A 22,137-nucleotide genomic window follows, 5' to 3' on the forward strand; every position below is an offset into this window, starting at 1 on the left:
TGGTGTGTTCCACCCACTCGGACCATTGCGCGTGTGCCGTGCTCTGCATAATCATGTACTTCAGTTAACCTCTGGGCATGCTGGAGTGTTTGTTTGGAGCTGGAGTGTGTGTATGTGCACATTACTGTGTTTGCAACTTGTGGGCATTAAGTAATCCTATTCTTCAGCCACTGCTGGCCTTACATAACTATTATGAAACAGTCGATATGAGCGATCTATCTGTATTCCTTCCTTTCTGCATGTGTGCAGAATGAAACAAGATAGTGTCAGTCTGTTGCTCTCTTTTACGGTTTACCCGCTGCAATTTGGCAATTTGTATGGTTGGGATAAGCAAATCACAGTCTGCAGTCATTTATAAAGTACAATATCTTTTGGAAATGACAAAATGGCCAGTGTTCATGAGGTTTTATGTCATGCAAACATGTTCTGAAATTTGGTTCATATGACACGTATGCTTAAAATGTGCTCCATGAACTGCATCTTGATTTCAAAACATGAGTAGCAAATTTAATCAAGATTGCCATTCTTGTCATAAAATCGCAATTTGCATTTTTTGTTGTTGGAAATGATGCAACCCAGTACAATATTGCTAAACCAGTTTTAGTTAAACTCAATTTTCAATTACAAAAAGACCTTCATCAGGGCATTGCAGGTACAATTCAGATCCACAGAGAAAAGCAAAGTGAATCTACATCAGGATGATGTTTTTGCTGAAGAGACGTGTCCCTCACAAACACGGTCTGTTTACTTCTTTTACAGAATGTATACGTCAACATCAACCGCATCATGTCGGTGGGCAACAGGCTGTTGGAGTCGGGTCACTACGCTTCGCAGCAGATAAAGCAGATCTCCAGTCAGTTAGAGCAGGAATGGAAGGCCTTCGCTGCTGCCCTAGATGAACGAAGCACTTTATTAGAGATGTCTGCTAGTTTTCACCAGAAATGTGACAAGGTAAGACCATTATAATGATACAAATACTACAACATGAAAGCTTTTGTCGATTTGGCATCGAGCTTCTTGGTGAGAGGGCTTTGTGGTGTTGAGGGGAATGCAACACTGAGAGAATGACCTTTAAAGTACAAATGGATCACATGAAGTGTTTGTGGATTTGGGGGGGGGGGGGGGGGAAAGCCATTTGCCTTCATTAAATCTAAACAGACAAACAAAAGAAGAAATTAACATATTTTTACATAATATGCAGAACAGAAGCAAAGCATTTCTTATCTTAGTGTTAGTCCTGGCTGAGCTCATTAGATGGGAGACTGTGGCATGATTCACTGGCTGAAAAGCACATAAGCACTTTCTTAAGCAGGGGCCAGGGGTGTTATGAGTTTTTCCAAACCAATATATAAAGCTGTCGCAAACTGCTTTTATGTTTGTGTTGAAATGAAACAGCAAATTTTCTAGATTTTTTTGGTAGATGTGCATCCGCCGAAAAGAAATCTCCAATTGTTTACGAGTGGAAGTTTCCCCTGGATAGTAATTCATACTTATAGTACTAAAAGAGCTATGAACCTTATATACGAATAACAGGCGCAATGCATGTCCCCGATCAGTAAGTCTGACTAAACTTGTGACTCGTAGCATAAAGCATGTAGACACCGACACAGTCTCTGGCTCTGTCTGTGGTGCAATGCTGTTCATGTCAGTGGCAGCGTTTTATGAATAACTGTTGTGTTTGCGCCTGCAGTACATGGGTAATGTGGACTCGTGGTGTAAAGCATGCGGCGAGGTGGATTTGCCCTCGGAGCTTCAAGACTTGGAAGACGCCATCCATCATCACCAGGGCCTGTACGAACACATAACGTCTGCTTACTCCGAGGTAACCGGTCTTTTCACCTAATGGACCATAGCGTGAAGTGCTTCTGGAGTAATAGTTGTGTGTCGTCCTGACTGACCAACAGCGTGGTTGAGATTCATTCAGTGCTTTTAGCGTTGGTGGTCAGTCAGGATTTGTATTCATAGAGCTGTAGTTAAAGGGATATTTCAGGATTTTTGTCATAGGGCTTCATTTCCTAGTTTTCCAGAGTGTTGTTGATTTCTGGAGATTTTTTATTTTTATTTTTCAATTCATGCAGTCCTTATATTTGAACAGTTTAGTGATGCTAGGCTAGTGCTAGGCTAGCGCATGTCTATGGTAACTAGTAGCTTGCATTAAAAACAGTCTGACCCAAGCACAGTGCACCTGAGGCAAATCACTTATAGCACCAGACTACTGATATAAATGTCTGTGTTGACTGAATAATTTTTGTTTAAATAGAACCATTTTACATTTAAAAGGACTAATGTTTGAGCTGCATCAGCTTCCTGGTTGTAAGCTACGCAGCGGGGGAGTGATCTTCCAGGTTACCGGCTCTACAGTTTGTTTACCTGCGGCCGGCATTACTACACGTGGAATTCACAAAAGAGCTTTCTACAAATCACATGTGGTAATGTTAGGAGGACGACCCGATGATTTTGAAGAGGTTTTTAATGCAGGCTACTATTTACCAAAGCCAAAAACTAGCCTAGCCTAGCACCACTAAACTCTTCAAATATAAGGACTGCATGAATAAAAAAAAGAAATCTCCAGAAATCAACAACAATATGGGTAACTAGCAAATGAGGCTGTATGTCAAAAATCCTGAAGTATCCCTTTAACGTCCCGTAACGCTCATCCAGCTTTGTGCCGTTTAGTCCCACAATATTGAAAAAAAATTGTCACTGTAGGCTCAAATCAAGCTGGATTCAAAACAGTCACTGTTTGAGGAGAAAATTACTTAATTGTGTCTTGATATGGAAATGATGATAATAATAAATAATAAAGAGGATTCAAAAATGTTTATGTAGTGATCCCAAGCAAAAGCAAATAAGCAAAATATGGATGTTTTCTCACGAGTGTTCGTAATAATATTTAAAAAGTATATTATCTAAATTAACAACTCCCGTTCCTAAAGATATGCGTAATCCATTGTGAATTAAAGGTGAGCCAAGATGGAAAAGCCTTGTTGGACAAACTGCAGAGGCCGTTGACACCGGGCAGTGCGGATTCCCTGACGGCTTCAGCCAACTACTCCAAAGCGGTACACCATGTCCTGGACATCATCCACGAGGTGCTGCATCACCAAAGGCAACTGGAGAATATCTGGCAGCACCGGAAAGTGCGGCTTCACCAGCGCCTGCAGCTCTGCGTCTTTCAGCAGGACGTGCAACAGGTCAAGATCTTTCAGTCTACTGCTGTGCACGTGTGATTTGCCGTGATCGCTTAAAAATGTAACCTATTTGTATGTGTTTTGATAATGCATTCTAGCAAGTCTGACTTAAATAGCCATCTGCGTTTTGTAAAGTGAACAGGATATAATTTTAGCATTGGTTTTGCAGACTTGAGCAGGGGGAGATAATAATTTGAAAATAGTAGGGTAGGCTGTTGGCTAGAAGCACCATACTCCTCATAAAAAGGTTTTTATCTCACCAACAGTTCTGTTTCCGCACAAAATGCCCTTTAGCCATTTGCGCGATCTTCATTGTCATTCATCATTGCGCTGTGTAAATGTTGTAAGTGGCCAAGTGTGTGCTCGGATCAAATAGGAAATGCGATAATAGAGGATCACGGTGTCCAAAAGAACGATGAGTATCTGGGAGTGTGTCGGCATGGCAACTACTGCCATGGCAACTGAACTGGGTCATATGTCCATGCAGATGCTGCTTATATGGTTTATAGCAAGGGCACGGCAAACAAGTGTGAAAATAAAGCGATTGGAGCAACACCTTTCGCAGAGCCCTTTGATGGAACCCTTTCATTGTTACATACTGCTCTTGCATAGTCTCTCACGCTGACATGTGCCCCCTGCTGGTAGCATTATGTCTGACTTTCTCTGTTTGTTCTCAGGTGCTGGACTGGATAGAGAACCACGGTGAGGCCTTCCTTAGCAAGCACACGGGCGTGGGGAAGTCTCTGCATCGAGCCCGAGCCCTTCAGAAACGACATGAGGACTTTGAGGAAGTCGCACAGGTACGACAACTTTACCAAGGCTTCACCAGGAATATACAGTTTAACCCAAAATGTATATTCTTTGTTGAATCAGTACAGGGCCCTGAGACATCTAGTTCATTCCATGTATTGATTAATCTGTGTATGTGGCTGGTTTCTGTCTACAAATAATTATTTTACATCAATATATTGGCCTATCTAAGCAAGACCACAATAACCAAGGTTCTATTTAGCAAAATCCCTGTATGAATAAAATGTAAAAATCACAACTTTCCTTTACTAGTCTTGATGTAGTTGCTTTAAACTCTCTACCTTTTGTCCTGCCGTAGAATACGTACACCAATGCGGACAAACTGCTGGAGGCGGCCGAGCAGCTGGCCCAGACCGGAGAGTGTGACCCAGAGGAAATCTACCAGGCCGCCCACCAACTCGAGGACCGAATCCAAGACTTTGTCCGCCGCGTGGAGCAGCGCAAAGTCCTGCTGGATATGTCTGTCGCCTTCCACACGCACGTCAAAGAGGTAGGCAAGCTGGGGCCTGACGTAACCGTGGAGTGGATGGTGGGCTGCGCACTTGTGTGCATGAGAGGCTTCGCTGCGCTCTTTAAACAACAGGCAAATGGCGATGGAGAGTGCGTTTCAGCTATTGTGGCAGCTATCCTGGCGCTCGGAGTAGCAAGAGTTTAACATTTTGAGTGAAAGTGCAAGTGAGCAGAATCATAAAAACTCCAGGAATACATTTATTAGAGCGATGGTGGAGCATTCATCAGTTTCAGTGATATTATTCTTTTCCTAATCTGAACACTATTCTGACCACAACCAGATAGATCCATTCACAACTGCTAAAGAGAGAGCTCTGAATTGTGTGTGAACCATTTATTTTGTCTCCCTAACATGACGTTTGGATTATTTCTTTCTTGCTAGCTGTGGACGTGGTTAGAGGAGCTTCAAAAAGAGCTCTTGGACGATGTTTATGCCGAGTCGGTGGAGGCGGTACAAGACCTCATCAAACGTTTCGGCCAACAGCAACAAACCACACTACAGGTCACCGTCAACGTCATCAAGGAGGGAGAAGACCTCATCCAGCAACTCAAGTAAGGCACTGTTTCGGTGACTGGAGGCAGCTATAATGTGTTGTGAATGTAAAAAAAAAGATGAGGTGCAAGCTGTTGTGTAAAGCACTCGTTTCAATCCCCCAGCTTGCTTAGAAAGCCTATTGATTGGCGAATATTATCAAGTCTCCGGTGTGGATTCGGTTTGTTGTTGCTTTGAAAATTTACATCACAAGACGTCGGCTTTAAAGACAGTAATGAGACTCGAGAAAGAAGCAACAAGAAAGTTAAATGGTCCTTTATGAAGTTGAAGCGTGCAGCCTTTTTGCAGTACCTCTTCATTATCATCTACCCACATTTCTCTTGATTCTATTCATCTCCCTCCCCAGAGTATTGGATCTAAAATGCATTCTTACATAAGTTCTTTTATAAGCGCGTCTAATTGCATGACAGGATCCCTGGGAGGAAAGTGTGGCTGTTACACCTTTTGCAGCTCTTAATGTCTCACTGATGACTCAACCCGGACCTCGTCTGTATCCGCCGCATCTTCACAGCGTCTGCCTCGTCGCGACTTGCCCTCCTGTGAACTCTGCTGTCTGCGAATTTGTTCATCATGCATGTGTGCAGCTGCCACATCTCTTTAACTTTGCCATTCTCATAACACATGCGCTTTCCTAGTGTTCAGCTCAATTACATCGTTATTTTATGAAAAGCCATTTATTAGCTTTTATTACCTGGATGTCTGTCTTTAAAAAAAATCTCTCTCAGTTGCACTTACTACTCTTATATATAAGATTATTCAATATTCTGTAATAGCCCAGAGATGTGGTAGGTTCCTGGCAGGTAATACCCCTGTAGATGATAATGAAGAGGTACTGTAACTTACTTTTTGGAATTCAAACGAAAAGCTTTTTTCTATGTTTAAGTTATATGATGCACTTTTCTTTATTTAGTTAAGAAGAAACTGTTAATTGTATGTCATAATTTAGCCTCTACTGTATAGAGTTTTTTTTGGAAAGAATTCTGGGCTTTGAGCAAATTTAAATGAACTGCATTAGCCAATCAACAGCTGTACGTCTGCTGATCAGTAGTTCACTTTCAGATCTGAATAGTCCATTGGCCGCTTTGTTTACTCCACCAGACTGCCTGTGTTGGCTCACTGCTAAAGTTTGTGTTTGTTCACTAGGGACTCGGCCATTTCCAGCAACAAGACACCCCACAACAGCTCCATCAACCACATCGAGAGCGTCCTGCAGCAGCTGGACGAGGCCCAGGCCCAGATGGAGGAGCTCTTCCAGGAGAGAAAAATCAAACTGGAGCTCTTCCTACAGCTGCGCATATTTGAGCGTGACGCCATCGATGTAAGCCAACAAGTGGATGTAAACTACTGTATGGGTCATGCAGTATGTGATGGGTAATCGTATCCATATTTCACAGATTATTTCAGACCTGGACTCGTGGAATGAGGAGCTGACGGGGCAGTTGACGGAGTTTGACACGGAGGACCTGACAGTGGCTGAGCAGAGACTACAGCATCACGCCGACAAAGCTCTCACCATGAACAACCTCACGTTTGACGTCATCCACCAGGGTCAGGAGCTGCTGCAGTATGTCAATGAAGTCCAGACTTCAGGTGAGAGAAGCAGCTAACCAGGCAAAGGCATTAATAATGTATTGCTCATATAATTTGAAAGAGCTTTTTTATTATTGAAATCGAGAACAGGCCAGAGTCTTATGTCAGAATTGGCTTTTTAACTGTCAAAATGCAGCTGTTCTGACCGGGTTTATGGTTATTATATGTAATCAAGATAAGATAACGGGGTGGGGGTAAAGCTCAGTGTCTTGTGGATAAATCTGTTCTTCAGTCGGCTGGACCTTGCCCATAGACTCTACAGTCATCTCGCGGCAGCCAGTAAAGGGTCACATTTATAGTATAAAGCGCTTTTTTACCTACATTAAGCTCAAAGCGCTTTACATCAAGTAACCACTCACACCCATTCACACCCCAGTGTCAGACCGTGCAGGCAAGGTGGGTTAAGTGCACCTGTGGGATTCGAAACACCAACCATCTGGTCTCAAGACGACCTGCTCTACCATCTACGCCACTGTCACAGATAATAGAGCGGCACATGATATTGTGATGAGTGCATGGGATCACTCGCGATTCTGAACGCTTTGTGGGTGAGACGGGACGTGTAACTGTCCTGGATGGAGGGAAGAGGCACACCAATGATCTTCTCAGCTCCTTCCACTATGCGCTGGAGACTCTTACGGCAGTGCTGGCATTGGATCACACATGGACTCTGGCTCTTCTTAGTTTGCGGAGAAATTAGAGATGCTGATGTCCTTTCTTGACAGCACCGTCGATTTGTTTGAGGAGATGTGCACATTATGTTCATATAATATTCATACATATGTCGGATTCTCTGTTTATTTAAAAAATGTATTATATATATTTTATTACAACACTTTTGTTGAAAAATGTCTTCCACAATTATATTACAGAAAGAATGGTATATTGGTGCACAGCACGACTCTTGCAGAACCATTTGCACTGTTATTTAATATGTAGGTGTTGTGGGTCACCTTTGGTCAGCAGCTGTGATGAAAGGCACCCACTCATGATCCATTTTAACACAGCGATCGATTACATCACACACTGGAATGAAATATTGTTAATCTCTGTAATTACTGCTCCAGTAACAATCTAATTGTTACATGGCAGACAGAAATGATATCTTGAGATGCCAATATCAAAAAGGAGTCCATTGTTCTGAATGTAAGGTTATATAATTTGTCTTCAGGTGTGGAGCTGCTGTGCGACAGAGATGTTGACATGGCAACGCGTGTTCAGGAACTGCTGGAGTTTCTACACGAGAAACAGCAAGAGTTGGACTTGGCTGCGGAGCAGCATCGCAGGCACTTGGAGCAGTGTGTCCAGCTGAGGCACCTCCAGGCTGAAGTCAAGCAGGTATTCATTGTGGCGATTGGCGCCATCTATGAGGAAATATTTGTAACTGCACCTTTTAATATACCCATAGTCACTGTTCGACTACATATCTCTCTGTCAGTTTCTGGTTAGAGTTTGGACTTAGTTTTAACTCAGGATCCAGACATTTTCTTACATAATACTGGGCCTGATTTGAATAAAAGAAAGGGGCAGTGGGTTCATTTTACATTATAAGTTGTGGCCTAAACTTATTCCTATTCTTACACATATTTAGGCCAGGATTAGGTTATAAACGTGTTCTAGAACTTTCAGTCAGTTCACCCTCCGCCTGGTTGCATCTAGCGTGAGTTAAGTGGTTTGTGGTGGTCGAAGGGGCCTTTAACCATAGTCTTATACAATCTACTTCATAACTGACTCCTACAGTAAAGCAAAACATGATGTTGATTTGTAGGCATCGTCATTCTCAACACTGTAAAATAATTGGTAGCCAAATTGTTACCCAATAGTTCAATGTGATAATGGAAATGTCTCCGTCTCTTGTCCAGGTTCTTGGCTGGATTCGTAATGGCGAGTCGATGCTGAACGCTGGTTTGATCACGGCCAGCTCGTTGCAAGAAGCCGAGCAGTTGCAACGGGAGCATGAGCAATTCCAGCATGCCATAGAGGTGCGTAATGAAAGTCTTACCTTTATTATATTTTTCTCCTTTATAATTTATAATTGTAAACAGTAAAAAAAATAATGTGTCTTGTGCAGAAAACCCACCAGAGTGCCCTGCAGGTCCAGCAGAAAGCAGAGGCCCTCCTCCAGGCCAACCACTACGACATGGACCTGATCCGAGACTGTGCCGAGAGCGTGGCGTCGCACTGGCAGCAGCTCATGCTAAAGATGGAGGACAGGCTGAAGCTGGTCAACGCCTCTGTGGCCTTCTACAAAACCTCTGAGCAGGTGTGCAGTGTGCTGGAGAGCCTGGAGCAGGAGTACAAGCGGGAGGAGGACTGGTGCGGAGGAGCCGACAAGCTGGGACCCAACTCTGAGACGGACCACGTCACCCCCATGATCAGCAAACACCTGGAACAGAAGGAGGCCTTTTTGAAGGTAACTAACAGCACTCTGTAATATGCTAATAGGGTGGAGAAAGCATGGTATTTGTTAAATGCAGAGTACAATGAGGCTTTCAGCGGCATCATTTTCAAGCTGTTTAACCAATCATTCATACATTGATTACAGAAATACCCATGTCCATGAGTTTTAGTAATTGATTAATTCATCCTCTTCATCAGGCGTGCACCTTGGCCAGAAGAAACGCAGACGTCTTCCTCAAGTACATGCACAGGAACAGCGTAAACATGCCCGGGATGCTGAGCCACGTCAAAGCCCCCGAGCAACAGGTGAAAAACATCCTGAACGAACTCCTTCAACGAGAGAACCGCGTCCTTCACTTCTGGACCATGAGGAAGCGGCGTTTAGACCAGTGCCAACAGTACGTGGTCTTTGAGCGCAGCGCCAAACAGGTACATGTGAGCAGAATCTGTCCCCAAAGTCTCACCAGACGATAGCTTGGATGTTCTGTTCAGTAATGCGACATATGTGCTTGTATGAAGGCTCTAGAGTGGATACACGACACGGGGGAGTTCTATCTTTCTACACACACCTCCACCGGATCCAGTATCCACCACACGCAGGAGCTGCTGAAAGAGCATGAGGAGTTCCACATTACAGCCAAGGTATGACAATATGCAAATTAACAGTTGTGTTTACTTCTTGGAGTTCATTTTATACAATATATCATTTTATTGCAGCAAACAAAGGAGCGCGTGAAGCTGCTCATTCAACTGGCGGAAGGCTTCTGCGACAAAGGCCACAGTCACGCTGCAGAAATCAAAAAGTGGGTGACGGCCGTGGACAAGCGATACCGAGACTTCTCCCTGCGCATGGACAAGTACCGCTGCAGTTTGGAGAAGGCTCTGGGCATCTCCCCTGACTCCAACAAAGCTGTGAGTGCGGCATATGCGCGACAACGGCACACCGGGATCGCATTTATCAGGCCTAAACCGTCTTGTGTGCTTTGCTTTTCAGAGCAAAGACCTCCAGTTGGACAACATACCGGCTACAGGCTCAGAGGTCAAGCTGAGAGACGCTGCTCATGAACTGAATGAGGAGAAACGCAAGTCGGCGCGCAGAAAAGAGTATGTCGCAATTTATGCCTTTGTCACATCGTAATAGAATAGGAAAGTTAATCTTATAGACCCTTTATTTTATAGTACAAATGGGACTTTAGAAATGTGTTGAGTATAGGTCGATTGATATATCGGCCAGGCTGATATTTGGGGATTTTGACAATATCCGATATCTTTGAGCCCAAAAGGGGTAGTCAAAAGCTAAGTCAAGGCTTTAAAACGAGTCCGCCCACAACTCCCTTGGCCTCAGGGGAACAGAGAAACATTGCGATGAAAATTATTTGCTACAAGTTTGTTAAATATAAGTTTCACTAAACCTCAGTGAATATGATTGGCATTGATTTATGCTGGATGTCATTTTGAAGAACAGAACCTGGAGAATTCAATCGCTGAGTTAGTTTTTGGAATTGTATTTTTGATCGGCGTGCAAAATACTGCGGCTAGTAACAGTATGCTAATGCTAACGCTATCGGCAACTTGCTAATCAAGGCTTAGGTACAAACTAAAGTAATAAGTAGTAAGTAAAATGCTGGAGTGGCCAAGTTTTTGTTTTTACAGGATTATAGACCAGACATTTGAAAAAATCGGCCAAGCATATCGGCATCAGCCAATAAAAATCCCCAAAAATCGGCATCGGCCTTTGAAAAACCCACCTCTAGTGTTGAGAAACCACTGTTGACCTTTTTAAATGTACCATATGTGAGTGGAAGTTTCTTCATTCCAACCAGTGTAGCAACTTTTTTCAATAGGTCATCTGGATATTCTTGTTCTTTTAGTTTTTATACTAACAAGAACCCAGTACAAATTCCTTGTAAAAGTAGTGTCTAAAGGTCAAGGACTAATTCAGGAACGTTCAGATGCAGTCAAAAACAAAATTTGTGGATGTAAATAGAAATCGCCAGCTAAGTGAATATCAAGCTTGAAATATTTTGTGGAACTCGGTGGACAAATGTGGCTGTTCTGTTGTCAGGTTCATCATGGCAGAGCTGATTCAGACGGAGAAGGCGTACGTGCGAGACCTGCGGGAGTGCATGGACGTGCGTCAAAAATCACATCGACTGCTAAAAATGCATCATAACTTGTGCTATAAGGTTTTTTTTTATACTCCTAGACTTACTTGTGGGAGATGACCAGCGGCGTGGAAGAGATTCCCCCGGGGATCGTTAACAAAGAGCACATCATCTTTGGGAACATGCAGGACCTTTATGAATTTCACCACAAGTAAGTTCCTGCTTATAAATACAATGAAAGAACGTGTGCACACAATGGCGGCAGAAGCGCTTCATGCGCGGAAAGCCGACAGATTTGAATTTGAATTGTAAATCATCCCCATTGTAGCATCTTCCTCAAAGAGCTGGAGAAATATGAGCAGCTGCCAGAAGACGTCGGCCATTGTTTTGTCACATGGGTATGTATTGTTTCCAGAGACTCAAGGGGATCAAATTCTGTTTATGTTGCCAACCCAATGCGATTTCTGCTCTTTGCCAGGCTGACAAGTTCCAGATGTATGTGAACTATTGTAAGAATAAACCTGACTCCACTCAGCTTATCCTAGAGCACGCTGGGAATTACTTTGATGTAAGTATAACCTTAGTTTGAAATGAATACGCAGATGGAGTATAGAGGGTAGTTCTGTCTGCTAAGCCCTTTTTTTTTTCTTTTTTTTTTTCTACGTACAGGAAATCCAGCAGAGGCACAGACTAGCCAACACAATCTCCTCATATCTTATCAAACCTGTGCAGAGAATCACCAAGTACCAGCTGCTACTGAAGGTAAATCTCACTTTTCGATGGCGCTTCATTGCTAACATTTGCGTATGTCAATGCTCATGTGCCACCCCTGTTTAGGAGTTGCTGACCTGCTGTGAAGAGGGCAAAGGGGAGATCATAGATGGTCTGGAAGTCATGCTCAGTGTTCCCAAAAAGGCCAACGACGCCATGCACCTCTCCATGCTTGAAGGTACATTTATAATAGACACACTTCTCTTAAAAAATTGTAAAAAACAAAAACAAAAAAATGGTTCAAAGACAACCTTTTTCATTTCTAGGTTTTGATGAGAACATTGAGTCCCAGGGTGAGCTCATTCTCCAAGATTCCTTCCAAGTTTGGGATCCCAAAACACTGATCCGAAAGGGCCGTGAGCGACATCTTTTCCTTTTTGAGATGTCGCTAGTCTTTAGTAAAGAGGTCAAGGACTCAAACGGCAGGAGCAAGTACATCTACAAAAGCAAGCTCTATGTAAGTCAGCTTCGCAATCTGCTTTTGTTCTGAAAAAAATAAATATATTTAGTCATGTAACTTCTTCATTTCCAGACATCAGAGTTGGGGGTTACAGAACACGTCGAAGGGGATCCCTGTAAATTTGCTCTTTGGGTCGGGCGCACCCCAACAAACGACAACAAGATTGTGCTCAAGGTACGCCGTCTCTGTATTAGTGCACACATCCCAGAGGTTACGCTGATAAAATTGGAGCACTTCGATACAAACGGCCAAATTTCCCTGACGTTGCTGCGGGATAAAGTGAAACAGCATAACCCTTGTGGATACTCGGCTTGTCTTTCTCTTCTGCACCTTCCTCTGGTGCACCTGTTGAAGGGGCTGTTGCTCAGCGCTCTGACGGCTTGTTTGCATGAGCAGCATAGTCCCAGGCTCTCTCACTCTGCCCCCCTCTGTCTGTTTCCAGTCAAACTCCGCTTTGTCCTGTCTTTAACAAATTGCAGCACTTATTTCTGGGGCTGTGTTTTTCTGTGGATGTTTGTATTTTTTAAATCTCTGTGGGTTCACATGCTTTCACCAACTGCTGGCACTATTTTCATTCTAGTGATATTATGTACCAACAAAGTGTGAACGACAAATCAAATTAAACGATGCACTCCTTATTATTTTTATGATGCTGTATCACTGATTGAAATGTGTCAGCTGTTGAAACAGCATGGAGCCGCAATCCTATTTACAAGCGATGCTACGTAGACTACCAAACTAACCAGATCAGTTTTGTGCTTTGCGCTTATTCAACCAAGTGCTCCATATGATTAACTACTGTGTGTGTCTGAGCGCACCATTACACTGTGTTGCACATTTAATTGGTGTATACTGTGGAGGCAAATTATCTCTGTTGTGCGTCTCTACCAAAGTTGTTTGTCTGTAAAATGACAATTAATGTCGCAATTATATTCTGAATAAATCAAGTGAAATGTCCTTTTATATTTTAAATTTAAAGCTAAGTCAGGGAGCCAAACATGGAGCTACGGTGAGTACAAACTCCCATAACACAGCCCTCAGCCATTTGATTTCACTATTGGGAAGTTGGGAAAACAATACAATGCCATATTAATGAACACTATCCATATGAAATGAATCCTACAATATTGACCTTCATCAGGCTTCTAACATTGAGAACAAGCAAGACTGGATTAAGCACATCAGGGAGGTGATCCAGGAGCGCACCATCCACCTGAGAGGAGCTCTCAAAGAGCCTATTCATATTCCCAAAGCCACCGCCATCAAGCACCACAAGGGACGAAGGTAAACTGGACTGTTTCACCCGTACAGAGTGGTGTGAGAGGATTAGACATGTGCTTGACATTGTAATTGTTTTGTTGAAGGGATGGAGAGGATTTGGACAGTCAGGGTGAAGGCAGCAGTCAACCAGACACCATCTCCCTGGCCTCCCGCACGTCTCAGAACACTCTGGACAGTGACAAGGTGAGAGGCTCACATTAATATCACTGAGCTGATCACTGACCCGCTGCCGTTTTCTGTGTCTTCACTGATTCTTCTCTGTGTCAGCTCTCTGGGGGTTGTGAGCTCACCGTGGTCATCCATGACTTCATGGCCAGTAACAGTAATGAGCTGACAGTGCGGCGGGGCCAGACTGTGGAGGTGCTGGAGCGGTGCCATGATAAACCAGACTGGTGCCTGGTCAGGACCACAGACCGTTCCCCGGCTCAAGAGGGACTGGTGCCCTGCTCAGTGCTCTGCATCGCACACTCGCGATCCTCCATGGAGATGGAAGGCATCTACAACCACAAAGGTGTTTTATGTTTCATGTTGTGCGATTGAAGAAAAAAATCCTAATCCTGCTGTAAAACAGCATTGATGAGACACAGATTATCAATGTATTTTAAACATATCCTTTATTTTCACAGACACACTGTCAGTGTGCAGTAATGACGCCATCATGCCTGGTTCCTCTGCTACACTTCAGCCAAATCACGGCATTGGTTCACACACCTCTCCAGGCCCAAAACGCCCAGGTAAATATGACGTAACCAATGTCAAACAACTTTAACAGAGATGCAGTTTGCGAAAAGAATGTGGCACTTATTTTCATTGTCAGGTAACACACTGAGAAAGTGGCTTACCAGTCCAGTTCGACGACTTAGCAGCGGCAAGGCAGATGGCCATGTGAAGAAACTTGCCAACAAACACAAGAAGAATCGTGATGTTAGGAAGAGTGGCGAGATGACAATAGGCTCTCAGAAAGACTCTGATGAGAGTGCTGCTACACCACAAGATGAGACTGTTGAAGAGGTCCGTGTGCACAATCTTTGAACTTTGTCCTGGCGATTTACTTGTAATTTTAATTCCATTTTTACATATTTAAATCAGTTTCTGTATAAATCGCAGAGGGTGCGTAATGAGGGTCTGTCAAGTGGAACATTATCCAAATCCAGTTCTTCCGGGATGCAAAGCTGTGGGGAAGAGGAAGGAGAGGAAGGGCCTGAGGCTGTTCCTCTGCCTCCCCCTATGGCAATCCAGCAGCACAGCCTGCTGCAGCCAGACGCACAGGATGACAAGGTAACAAGGCCCCACACCAAATCTGTGTGTCGGCTCAAAAATATTTATTAGTCTTTCTAGTACAGTTTTTATTTTATTTAGTTTGTCCTTTTTGAACAGTAAATGGTGCCAGGTCTAAGGCAGCCCTAGTCTCCATAAACTCCACTGGCGGCTTCTGACACTAATTTGTGTTTCTCTTTTGCTTTGTTTCCTGGTTGTATTGTTTGCGTTTGCCATGCTGTAGCATTATCTTGATTTATGTCCTGTCTTTGCTTTGTCTCAGTTTCCATATCTCTCCATCTGAATTGCCCTGCTATTCCCTCTGTCTACCCCCAATCAGTTCCTTAATGCTCTTTTTCCTCTTCAGCTCTAGATAATAGCCTCTTATTATTACTTCGGGAAGCTGACTTTTTAGAAATTTAGTTTGATCTCCTCTGTTATCTTTCCTGTTACTTAAACTCTGCTAATTTCATTTATTCTTTATTTACTTGACTGATACGATTCTCCTGGCTTGCGCAGACCGTGAGCTGTAATGGGGAGCTTTTTTTGTGTGTGGTTCTGGCGAGACATAAGTAAAATGTTTTCAAATGGGGAAAATTTGTAAAGAATATTTGGTGTAGTGACAGTACAAAAAAAAACCCAGATCATCTTATTATAAATAAATACCCCAGAAGACGACTAAACAGTGGTAGATCACAAGGACGTTCCTCTTCAAATCTAGATGTTGCGATGACTGCTCCACACATGTATGTTTAAGTATATCATTGTTTGCAATCCACTAAAGGACCTTACTTTGAGGTTAAAAAAAAAGACAGTCCTATTGTTACTCCCGATCCCTCATATCCTCGCTCGTCCTCATCCCCCTTCTACCCTCTGTGCGTTAACCATTACCCATGCGAGTAATTGGCATCTCTAAATGCTGACGAGGCCACAAGGGCACACAAGCTCACCCAGAAATCCTAATTGGGGAAAGTCTTGACGCGCACACGGCAAGGGTGAGAGTCTCCTGAACTATATCTCCATACATACTGTAATACATACCTGCCATTCCTCCTCGCATTTCTTTTAGCGGCTGGTCATCATCACCCGAAACACCCTCTTCAATTGATTTACTTTGTTTTATCCTACCTACATTACGCCTACATTTTCATTTCAGTTGGCATATAATCCATCGCCATATTTACTTTTAATAACGTTGATATGCTTTTTTTTCTTTCTTAATAAAACCATGTGATTAATTGTGGTAAATCTATATGGTTCATGATTAGTTTAATAATTAACATTTCATTTGCCTGCTGAAAAAAAAAAAACCTCTAACTTCTGACAAATCTAATGTACACAATGTGGTCTATATGTAGCCTAAGCATGCTCTGTACTCGTCTAATATTGGAGTTGTACGTCAATAAAAATAACGCACTACAAACAAAACACACTGTCTGAAAAATGTATTATTTCTGTTTCTCAATTTTGTTTTTCTTTTTGCTCAGGCTGCCTCTCGTCTCTCCGTGCGACCGTCCAGCTCAGAGACCCCCAGTGCTGCAGAACTGGTCAACGCCATTGAAGAACTGGTCAAAAGCAAGATGGTAATATCTAAAACAGAAAAATGATTATTTCCATGGGTAGTTTCTTTACTTAACACTTGTTTTTACTGGTTCAGGCCTTGGAGGACAGGCCCAGTTCGCTGTCAGTCGAACAGGGAGATAGCAGCTCGCCTTCCTGCATCCCGTCTGACCAGTCGCTGCTTTCCTCATCATCTCCCATGGAAGAAGTGGACGACCGCAGGGCGAGCATCCTCAAGAAAAGACAGTATGTAGTAATGAAGGAGCTCCACCGTCGTTCCCCCCAACCTTTTCGATGAATAATGTTTTGTCTTTGATCCAGGTACATCCTGCTTGAGCTTGTTGAGAGCGAAAGAGATTATGTCAGAGATCTTGGACTGGTAGTGGAGGCAAGTTATTTGATTTTGAATATTAAAGTTTTGTTATTACAATAGGTTCATACTGATTTTCCTTTCTTCTTTCTTTTTTTTTAATGTAGGGCTACATGAGCAGGATGAAAGAAGAGGGCGTCCCCGATGATATGAAGGGAAAGGACAAAATTGTGTTTGGCAACATCCATCAAATCTATGACTGGCACAAAGAGTAAGTGCACGAATTAAAGCAGAACTAAGTAACTTGTTTGCCTTAATAAATCCTTTTTGTAGTCCCTCTGGGGGTAATGCAAGTGTTAATGGGATGATTAGTGTGTATCGAGACCCAATACACACTAATGGAATCACGAAGAAGAAGCTAACAGGCTAATGGGCAAAGCTAACTGCGGGCTAGTGCCACTTTAGCAGTATTTACAGCCAAGTTTCAGCGAAAAAATTATCTCTGTAATTGGATGTACAATATCCCCCTCTCCCTTTGTCTTTTCTGTCAGCGTAGTATTTACTCTCACAGACAATTAATGAGTAAAAAACTGCAACATGCTACTACACAGTGGCGTTTATGGCCTCTAGGGGCATGAGTTACTTAGTACTGCTTTAAATAATAATGTTACCGTCTCTTTCAGTTACTTTCTTGGGGAGCTGGAGAAATGTTTGGAGGACCCGGACAGATTGGGGACACTTTTTCTAAAACAGGTTTGTCTTCGTACTGTAAAGACATTTTTAGTTGCACAAAACAAACCTGTCTAAATGTGGTGTTTTTTTTTTTTTTTTTTACAGGAGCGAAGATTAAACATGTATGTGGTCTACTGCCAAAACAAGCCCAAGTCGGAGCACATTGTCTCAGAGTACATTGACACTTACTTTGAGGTATGTCTTACCTGAGGTTTTTGCCTCTCCCGAGATGACGGGCTTTTGGGTGACTGTTGATCTTCTTCCAATGTAGGACCTGAAGCAGCGGCTGGGTCACAGACTGCAGATCACAGACCTGTTAATAAAGCCTGTGCAGAGGATCATGAAGTACCAGCTGCTGCTAAAGGTATGTTCTGTTTTAATTACAGAAAGGCACCTTTCAACCAGTGTTGTACATACACTTTTATTACTTTCATTTTAGGATCTTCTGAAATTCTCAAAGAAAGCTGGCCTGGAGTCTATAGAGTTGGAGGTAGTTTATAAATGTTTTTTTCTTATCAGTATTATGAACTTGTCTTGCTGGTTGTAAGCGTGTCTGTGTAATCTTCACAGAAAGCAGTGGAGGTGATGTGCATTGTGCCAAAAAGATGCAATGATATGATGAATGTGGGCCGACTTCAGGGCTTTGATGTGAGATTTTTGCGATTAAGACTTCTATTGTTGTTCGCTCTTCGTCACTTATCACATGCATTTTTTTTCCCTCAGGGTAAGATTGTGGCTCAAGGGCGCCTTTTGCTGCAGGATACTTTTATGGTGTCTGACCCAGAGAGCGTTTTGCACGGTCGCATGAAGGAACGAAGAGTCTTTCTTTTTGAGCAGCTGGTCATCTTTAGTGAGCCGTTAGACAGAAAGAAGGGCTTCTCTTTGCCAGGTTTTCTCTATAAAAACAGCATCAAGGTAAACACAAAGGAAAAAAGTACAATAATGTGCAAAACATTAATTTTTAACCAAGTCATGTCTGACAAAGTTTTTTTCAATCTTGCCCTGCAGATCAGCTGTTTGGGTCTCGAAGAAAATGTTGAAAGTGATCCCTGCAAATTTATCCTCACATCTCGCTCTTCAAATGGCATCATTGAGTCTTTTGTGCTCCACTCGGCCCATCCTGGTGTGCGGGAGGTCTGGACCCTCCAGATCGGTCAGATATTGGAAAGCCAGCGAAACTTTTTTAATGGTGGGCTTTGAAAAATAGTACCACTGTTGTTGTTTGAAATTGTGGCATTGTAACTCAGTGGTCATTTCAACAGCACTCACATCCCCGATTGAGTACCAGAGGAACCATGTGGGGGCGAGTGGGGGCTCTGGTTCTCCTCATATAGGAGCACTGAGTGGAGGAAACAGCTCACTGCCTGGTTCTGCACACTCCCAGGTCAGCTCTATCCCTTCAGGTCCTCAAGGTGGATCCCGCCGACCGTCCCGGATCCCTCAGCCCTCTCGTTTACCTCAACCCATGCGTCACCATCCCGGGGCAGACACAGACGGCCCCAACAAAATATCAGGTATGAAACGTGTAATGTTGGTCTCAAATTGTCTTTGCAAGAGAAATGTGACTGAAGTATGAGTTTTACTTGTGATCCAGGTTTGTCACCCCGTCCTGTCCCTTCCTCCCACATACCTTCGGGGGGTAGTCCACAAAGCAAACGTCTTATTCCAAACTCAGAGGAGCACACACAGGCCCTCTCCCCTGCCAGTACTGTAGCCCCCATTCCCCGTGCCACAGTGGGGCCCTTGCCCACCACACCCTTGTCAAAACATCGGCCAGGAGCCGTTTCCCCTATGGCCTCTCCCATGGCCACTCCTGCTTTGGGCAAAGAAGCCCAGACAGCACCCCCTCCTAGTCCTGGACACAAGTCTGGATCTGGCTTTTGGAGCTCCATGCCGGCTTCCCCAGCCAGCCGGCCGGGCTCTTTCACCTTCCCTGGGGAAACCGCAGAAACGCCGGTGCGGCACAATTCTAACCAGATCCAGGCTGGTCCTGGATCTGAGCGCCAAAGCCAGTCCCACAGACACTCCACCCACAGCAAGGACGCTGATCGCATGAGTACATGCTCATCGGCCAGCGAGCAGTCCATCCAGTCCACCCAGAGCAATGGGGTAAGCCTGCGCCCCCACTGCCTCCCTCACTAACACGGAAGCACAGTGAGGCCTGGTCTGTCCTTTCTGCCTGCTGAAGCCAGTGTTACTAATCTATCCCCTGATGATTTCTACTTCTTTTCACATGACTTTCTGTACAAGCCATCGGCGCTGTTTAACATGTTTCTGGTTGACTCCTCTAATCTGCTCAGCTCTTTCAATCAGTGTCTGGGGGATCTATGTAGATGACTTTTCTCTAACAAGCTTATACTAACATCTGACTTCCTCTTGGCCGTCCGTCATCTGCTGCTGTTGTAATGATAACATGCTCAATAAGTTGAATGTACTTTTATGCAACTAACGCTCACGTTTGTGGTTTTGCCTACAAACGTCTTATCAAACCATTTTACCTAAAAAGAAAGGTGCTTTTTTTTAATTCTGTAAATCAGATGAATTTAATTACTGTTTGTATGTTCTGCGCTTGAGATTATATACAGGCTGTTGTTTAGGCTTTTTACTTGTAAATATGAAAGTATCTTTGTGATTCCCTTGCTGTGGACATTGGTGTCCGTAATGAACTGTAGGAGTAATGCAATAATGCTGGTATGTTGCAGAGTGAAAGTAGCAGCAGCAGTAGCGTATCCACAATGCTGGTGACCCAGGACTACATGGCTGTTAAGGAGGATGAGATCAGCGTTTCTCAGGGAGAGGTGGTCCAGATCTTAGCCAGCAACCAGCAAAACATGTTCCTGGTGTTTAGGGCAGCGACTGAGCAGGGCCCTGCCGCTGAAGGCTGGATTCCTGGATTTGTGCTTGGACACACCTCTGCCACTGTCCCCGAGTGTCCCGATGGATCTGTCAAGTAAGACTTATGAACTCATTAATGATAGAAAAAATGGCCATTCTCTCTAAACGTACATACTATTAAGCATTTACTAGTGATGTGCAGATGAAGGTGTGTGTCACTCACTTTAATGAATGTATAGGCTACACTGTATTGGCGCCATCTGGTGGTGTAAAAGCATTACACCAGTGAGCTTGAAAAAGGTGATCACAACACAGGCTGAGGTCATTTATCATATTATCATGGTGTTTCTTTTGTCAGTAGAAAATCTTCCTCATGGCACACATCATTACGCATCCGTAAGAAATCTGAAAAGAAGGACAAGGAGGCAAAGAAGGAAAGCAAGATGGAAAATGGTTACAGGAAATCCAACAAAGTATCTGTGAAGGTATAAATAAGAATTGAGTTACTAGTTCAAATGATCAGATTTGTAGTCCTACAATAGTTACGCTCTAATTGTGTCTGTTGCAGCTTCTAAATCCCAACTACATCTACGACGGTAAGACTTGTATATAAGACTTATACACGCACACACACAGTCTGGTTAGAATTGCTGAAAGTCCTTTGTCTATGTTAAGTCCCCCCAGAGTTTCTTGTTCCATTGAGTGATGTGACCTGTGACAATGGAGAGAGCGTCACCCTCAGGTGTAAGGTGTGCGGCCGGCCCCGGGCAGCAGTCACTTGGAGAGGTCCCAACGAAACCACCCTGACCAACAACGGACACTTCAGCATTGCTTACAGGTAACACTGGAAAAACATAGATTTGCTTTTTCATTCCAAGACAAATGTGTACAGTGCTGAGACCATTTACACAATCATGTAGGTAAATTTCTAGCTAGCCATCTTGTTTCATACCAGATTCTTGTTCCTTGTTTTAGTGATACAGGTGAAGCAACACTGCGGATAATCGGCGTGGACTCTGAGGATGATGGACTGTACACTTGTGTTGCCACGAATGAACTGGGCACTGTAACATCAACAGCAAATCTCAGAGTACTTGGTAGGAGACAGTCTCACCTATTTTGTACTGCTTTGATAATAGTTTGTATAATTGCTTTTCATTTCTTCAGCCGTGTCCACTGATGGCGTCAGGGTGAGCTGGAAGGACAACTTTGAGTCTCACTACATTGAACTGTCTGAGCTCGGCAGGTAAAAGAGAAATAATAAATGATAAATGACTGAACAGAAATGACGGATCTTCATGTATTTTTGCCAGGGGCCGTTTCTCTGTGGTGAAACGTTGTGAACACAGAGGCACCAAACGCGCCGCTGCTGTTAAACACGTGAACAAGAAACTGATGCGGCGGGACAGAGTGACCCAGGAACTCAGTCTGTTGCACAGGCTGCAACACCCCAACATAGTCAGCCTGGTCGACACGTACGAGTCCCACAGCAGCTACGTCCTTGTCCTGGAGATGTGAGTACAGACCAATGAAACACATGTCCATAAGTAGCACAATATTGATCCTCCAAATGAATCCTCTCATGCTATTGTTTCTTAGAGCTGACCAGGGCCGCCTGCTGGACTACATCGTGCGCTGTGGGAATCTGACTGAGGAGAAAGTAGTCTGTTACTTACGAGATATTTTAGAAGCTTTACATTACCTGCACAACTGCAGGATCGTGCATTTGGATATAAAGGTAAGCCCTTTACGTTTTCCTGAACATACCTTAT

The 22,137-nt window shown here is 43.6% G+C and overlaps 1 protein-coding gene across 5 annotated transcripts in view; it reads left to right on the plus strand.

The window, feature by feature from the left end:
* The window catches only part of LOC306974076 (triple functional domain protein-like), a 56,359-nt gene that overhangs the window by 32,041 nt on the left and 2,181 nt on the right, over positions 1–22,137 (plus strand). The window contains exons 10-60 of one of the 5 annotated variants that reach the window (XM_079571188.1): positions 760–951; positions 1,691–1,822; positions 2,964–3,194; positions 3,869–3,991; positions 4,300–4,491; positions 4,894–5,063; positions 6,208–6,382; positions 6,459–6,654; positions 7,826–7,992; positions 8,517–8,636; positions 8,726–9,067; positions 9,253–9,483; positions 9,574–9,696; positions 9,772–9,966; positions 10,049–10,158; positions 11,120–11,186; positions 11,261–11,370; positions 11,488–11,557; positions 11,638–11,727; positions 11,829–11,921; positions 11,997–12,108; positions 12,197–12,387; positions 12,463–12,564; positions 13,370–13,399; positions 13,532–13,674; positions 13,755–13,854; positions 13,939–14,182; positions 14,298–14,405; positions 14,489–14,682; positions 14,761–14,949; positions 16,416–16,511; positions 16,586–16,734; positions 16,810–16,876; positions 16,966–17,069; positions 17,482–17,551; positions 17,636–17,725; positions 17,802–17,894; positions 17,970–18,020; positions 18,101–18,178; positions 18,254–18,445; positions 18,539–18,719; positions 18,793–19,044; positions 19,125–19,639; positions 20,233–20,480; positions 20,724–20,850; positions 20,934–20,961; positions 21,041–21,203; positions 21,341–21,462; positions 21,533–21,611; positions 21,679–21,879; positions 21,965–22,103. In XM_079571188.1, coding sequence (XP_079427314.1) covers positions 760–951; positions 1,691–1,822; positions 2,964–3,194; positions 3,869–3,991; positions 4,300–4,491; positions 4,894–5,063; positions 6,208–6,382; positions 6,459–6,654; positions 7,826–7,992; positions 8,517–8,636; positions 8,726–9,067; positions 9,253–9,483; positions 9,574–9,696; positions 9,772–9,966; positions 10,049–10,158; positions 11,120–11,186; positions 11,261–11,370; positions 11,488–11,557; positions 11,638–11,727; positions 11,829–11,921; positions 11,997–12,108; positions 12,197–12,387; positions 12,463–12,564; positions 13,370–13,399; positions 13,532–13,674; positions 13,755–13,854; positions 13,939–14,182; positions 14,298–14,405; positions 14,489–14,682; positions 14,761–14,949; positions 16,416–16,511; positions 16,586–16,734; positions 16,810–16,876; positions 16,966–17,069; positions 17,482–17,551; positions 17,636–17,725; positions 17,802–17,894; positions 17,970–18,020; positions 18,101–18,178; positions 18,254–18,445; positions 18,539–18,719; positions 18,793–19,044; positions 19,125–19,639; positions 20,233–20,480; positions 20,724–20,850; positions 20,934–20,961; positions 21,041–21,203; positions 21,341–21,462; positions 21,533–21,611; positions 21,679–21,879; positions 21,965–22,103 — 7,587 coding nt within the window. The remainder of the gene's footprint in view (positions 1–759; positions 952–1,690; positions 1,823–2,963; positions 3,195–3,868; positions 3,992–4,299; positions 4,492–4,893; positions 5,064–6,207; positions 6,383–6,458; positions 6,655–7,825; positions 7,993–8,516; positions 8,637–8,725; positions 9,068–9,252; positions 9,484–9,573; positions 9,697–9,771; positions 9,967–10,048; positions 10,159–11,119; positions 11,187–11,260; positions 11,371–11,487; positions 11,558–11,637; positions 11,728–11,828; positions 11,922–11,996; positions 12,109–12,196; positions 12,388–12,462; positions 12,565–13,369; positions 13,400–13,531; positions 13,675–13,754; positions 13,855–13,938; positions 14,183–14,297; positions 14,406–14,488; positions 14,683–14,760; positions 14,950–16,415; positions 16,512–16,585; positions 16,735–16,809; positions 16,877–16,965; positions 17,070–17,481; positions 17,552–17,635; positions 17,726–17,801; positions 17,895–17,969; positions 18,021–18,100; positions 18,179–18,253; positions 18,446–18,538; positions 18,720–18,792; positions 19,045–19,124; positions 19,640–20,232; positions 20,481–20,723; positions 20,851–20,933; positions 20,962–21,040; positions 21,204–21,340; positions 21,463–21,532; positions 21,612–21,678; positions 21,880–21,964; positions 22,104–22,137) is intronic. The other 4 variants (XM_079571189.1, XM_079571190.1, XM_079571191.1 and 1 more) reach the window with 4 other exon arrangements.

This window comes from Gobius niger (genome assembly GCF_951799975.1).
Source record: "Gobius niger genome assembly, chromosome: 14".
Taxonomy (NCBI): Eukaryota; Metazoa; Chordata; class Actinopteri; order Gobiiformes; family Gobiidae; genus Gobius; species Gobius niger.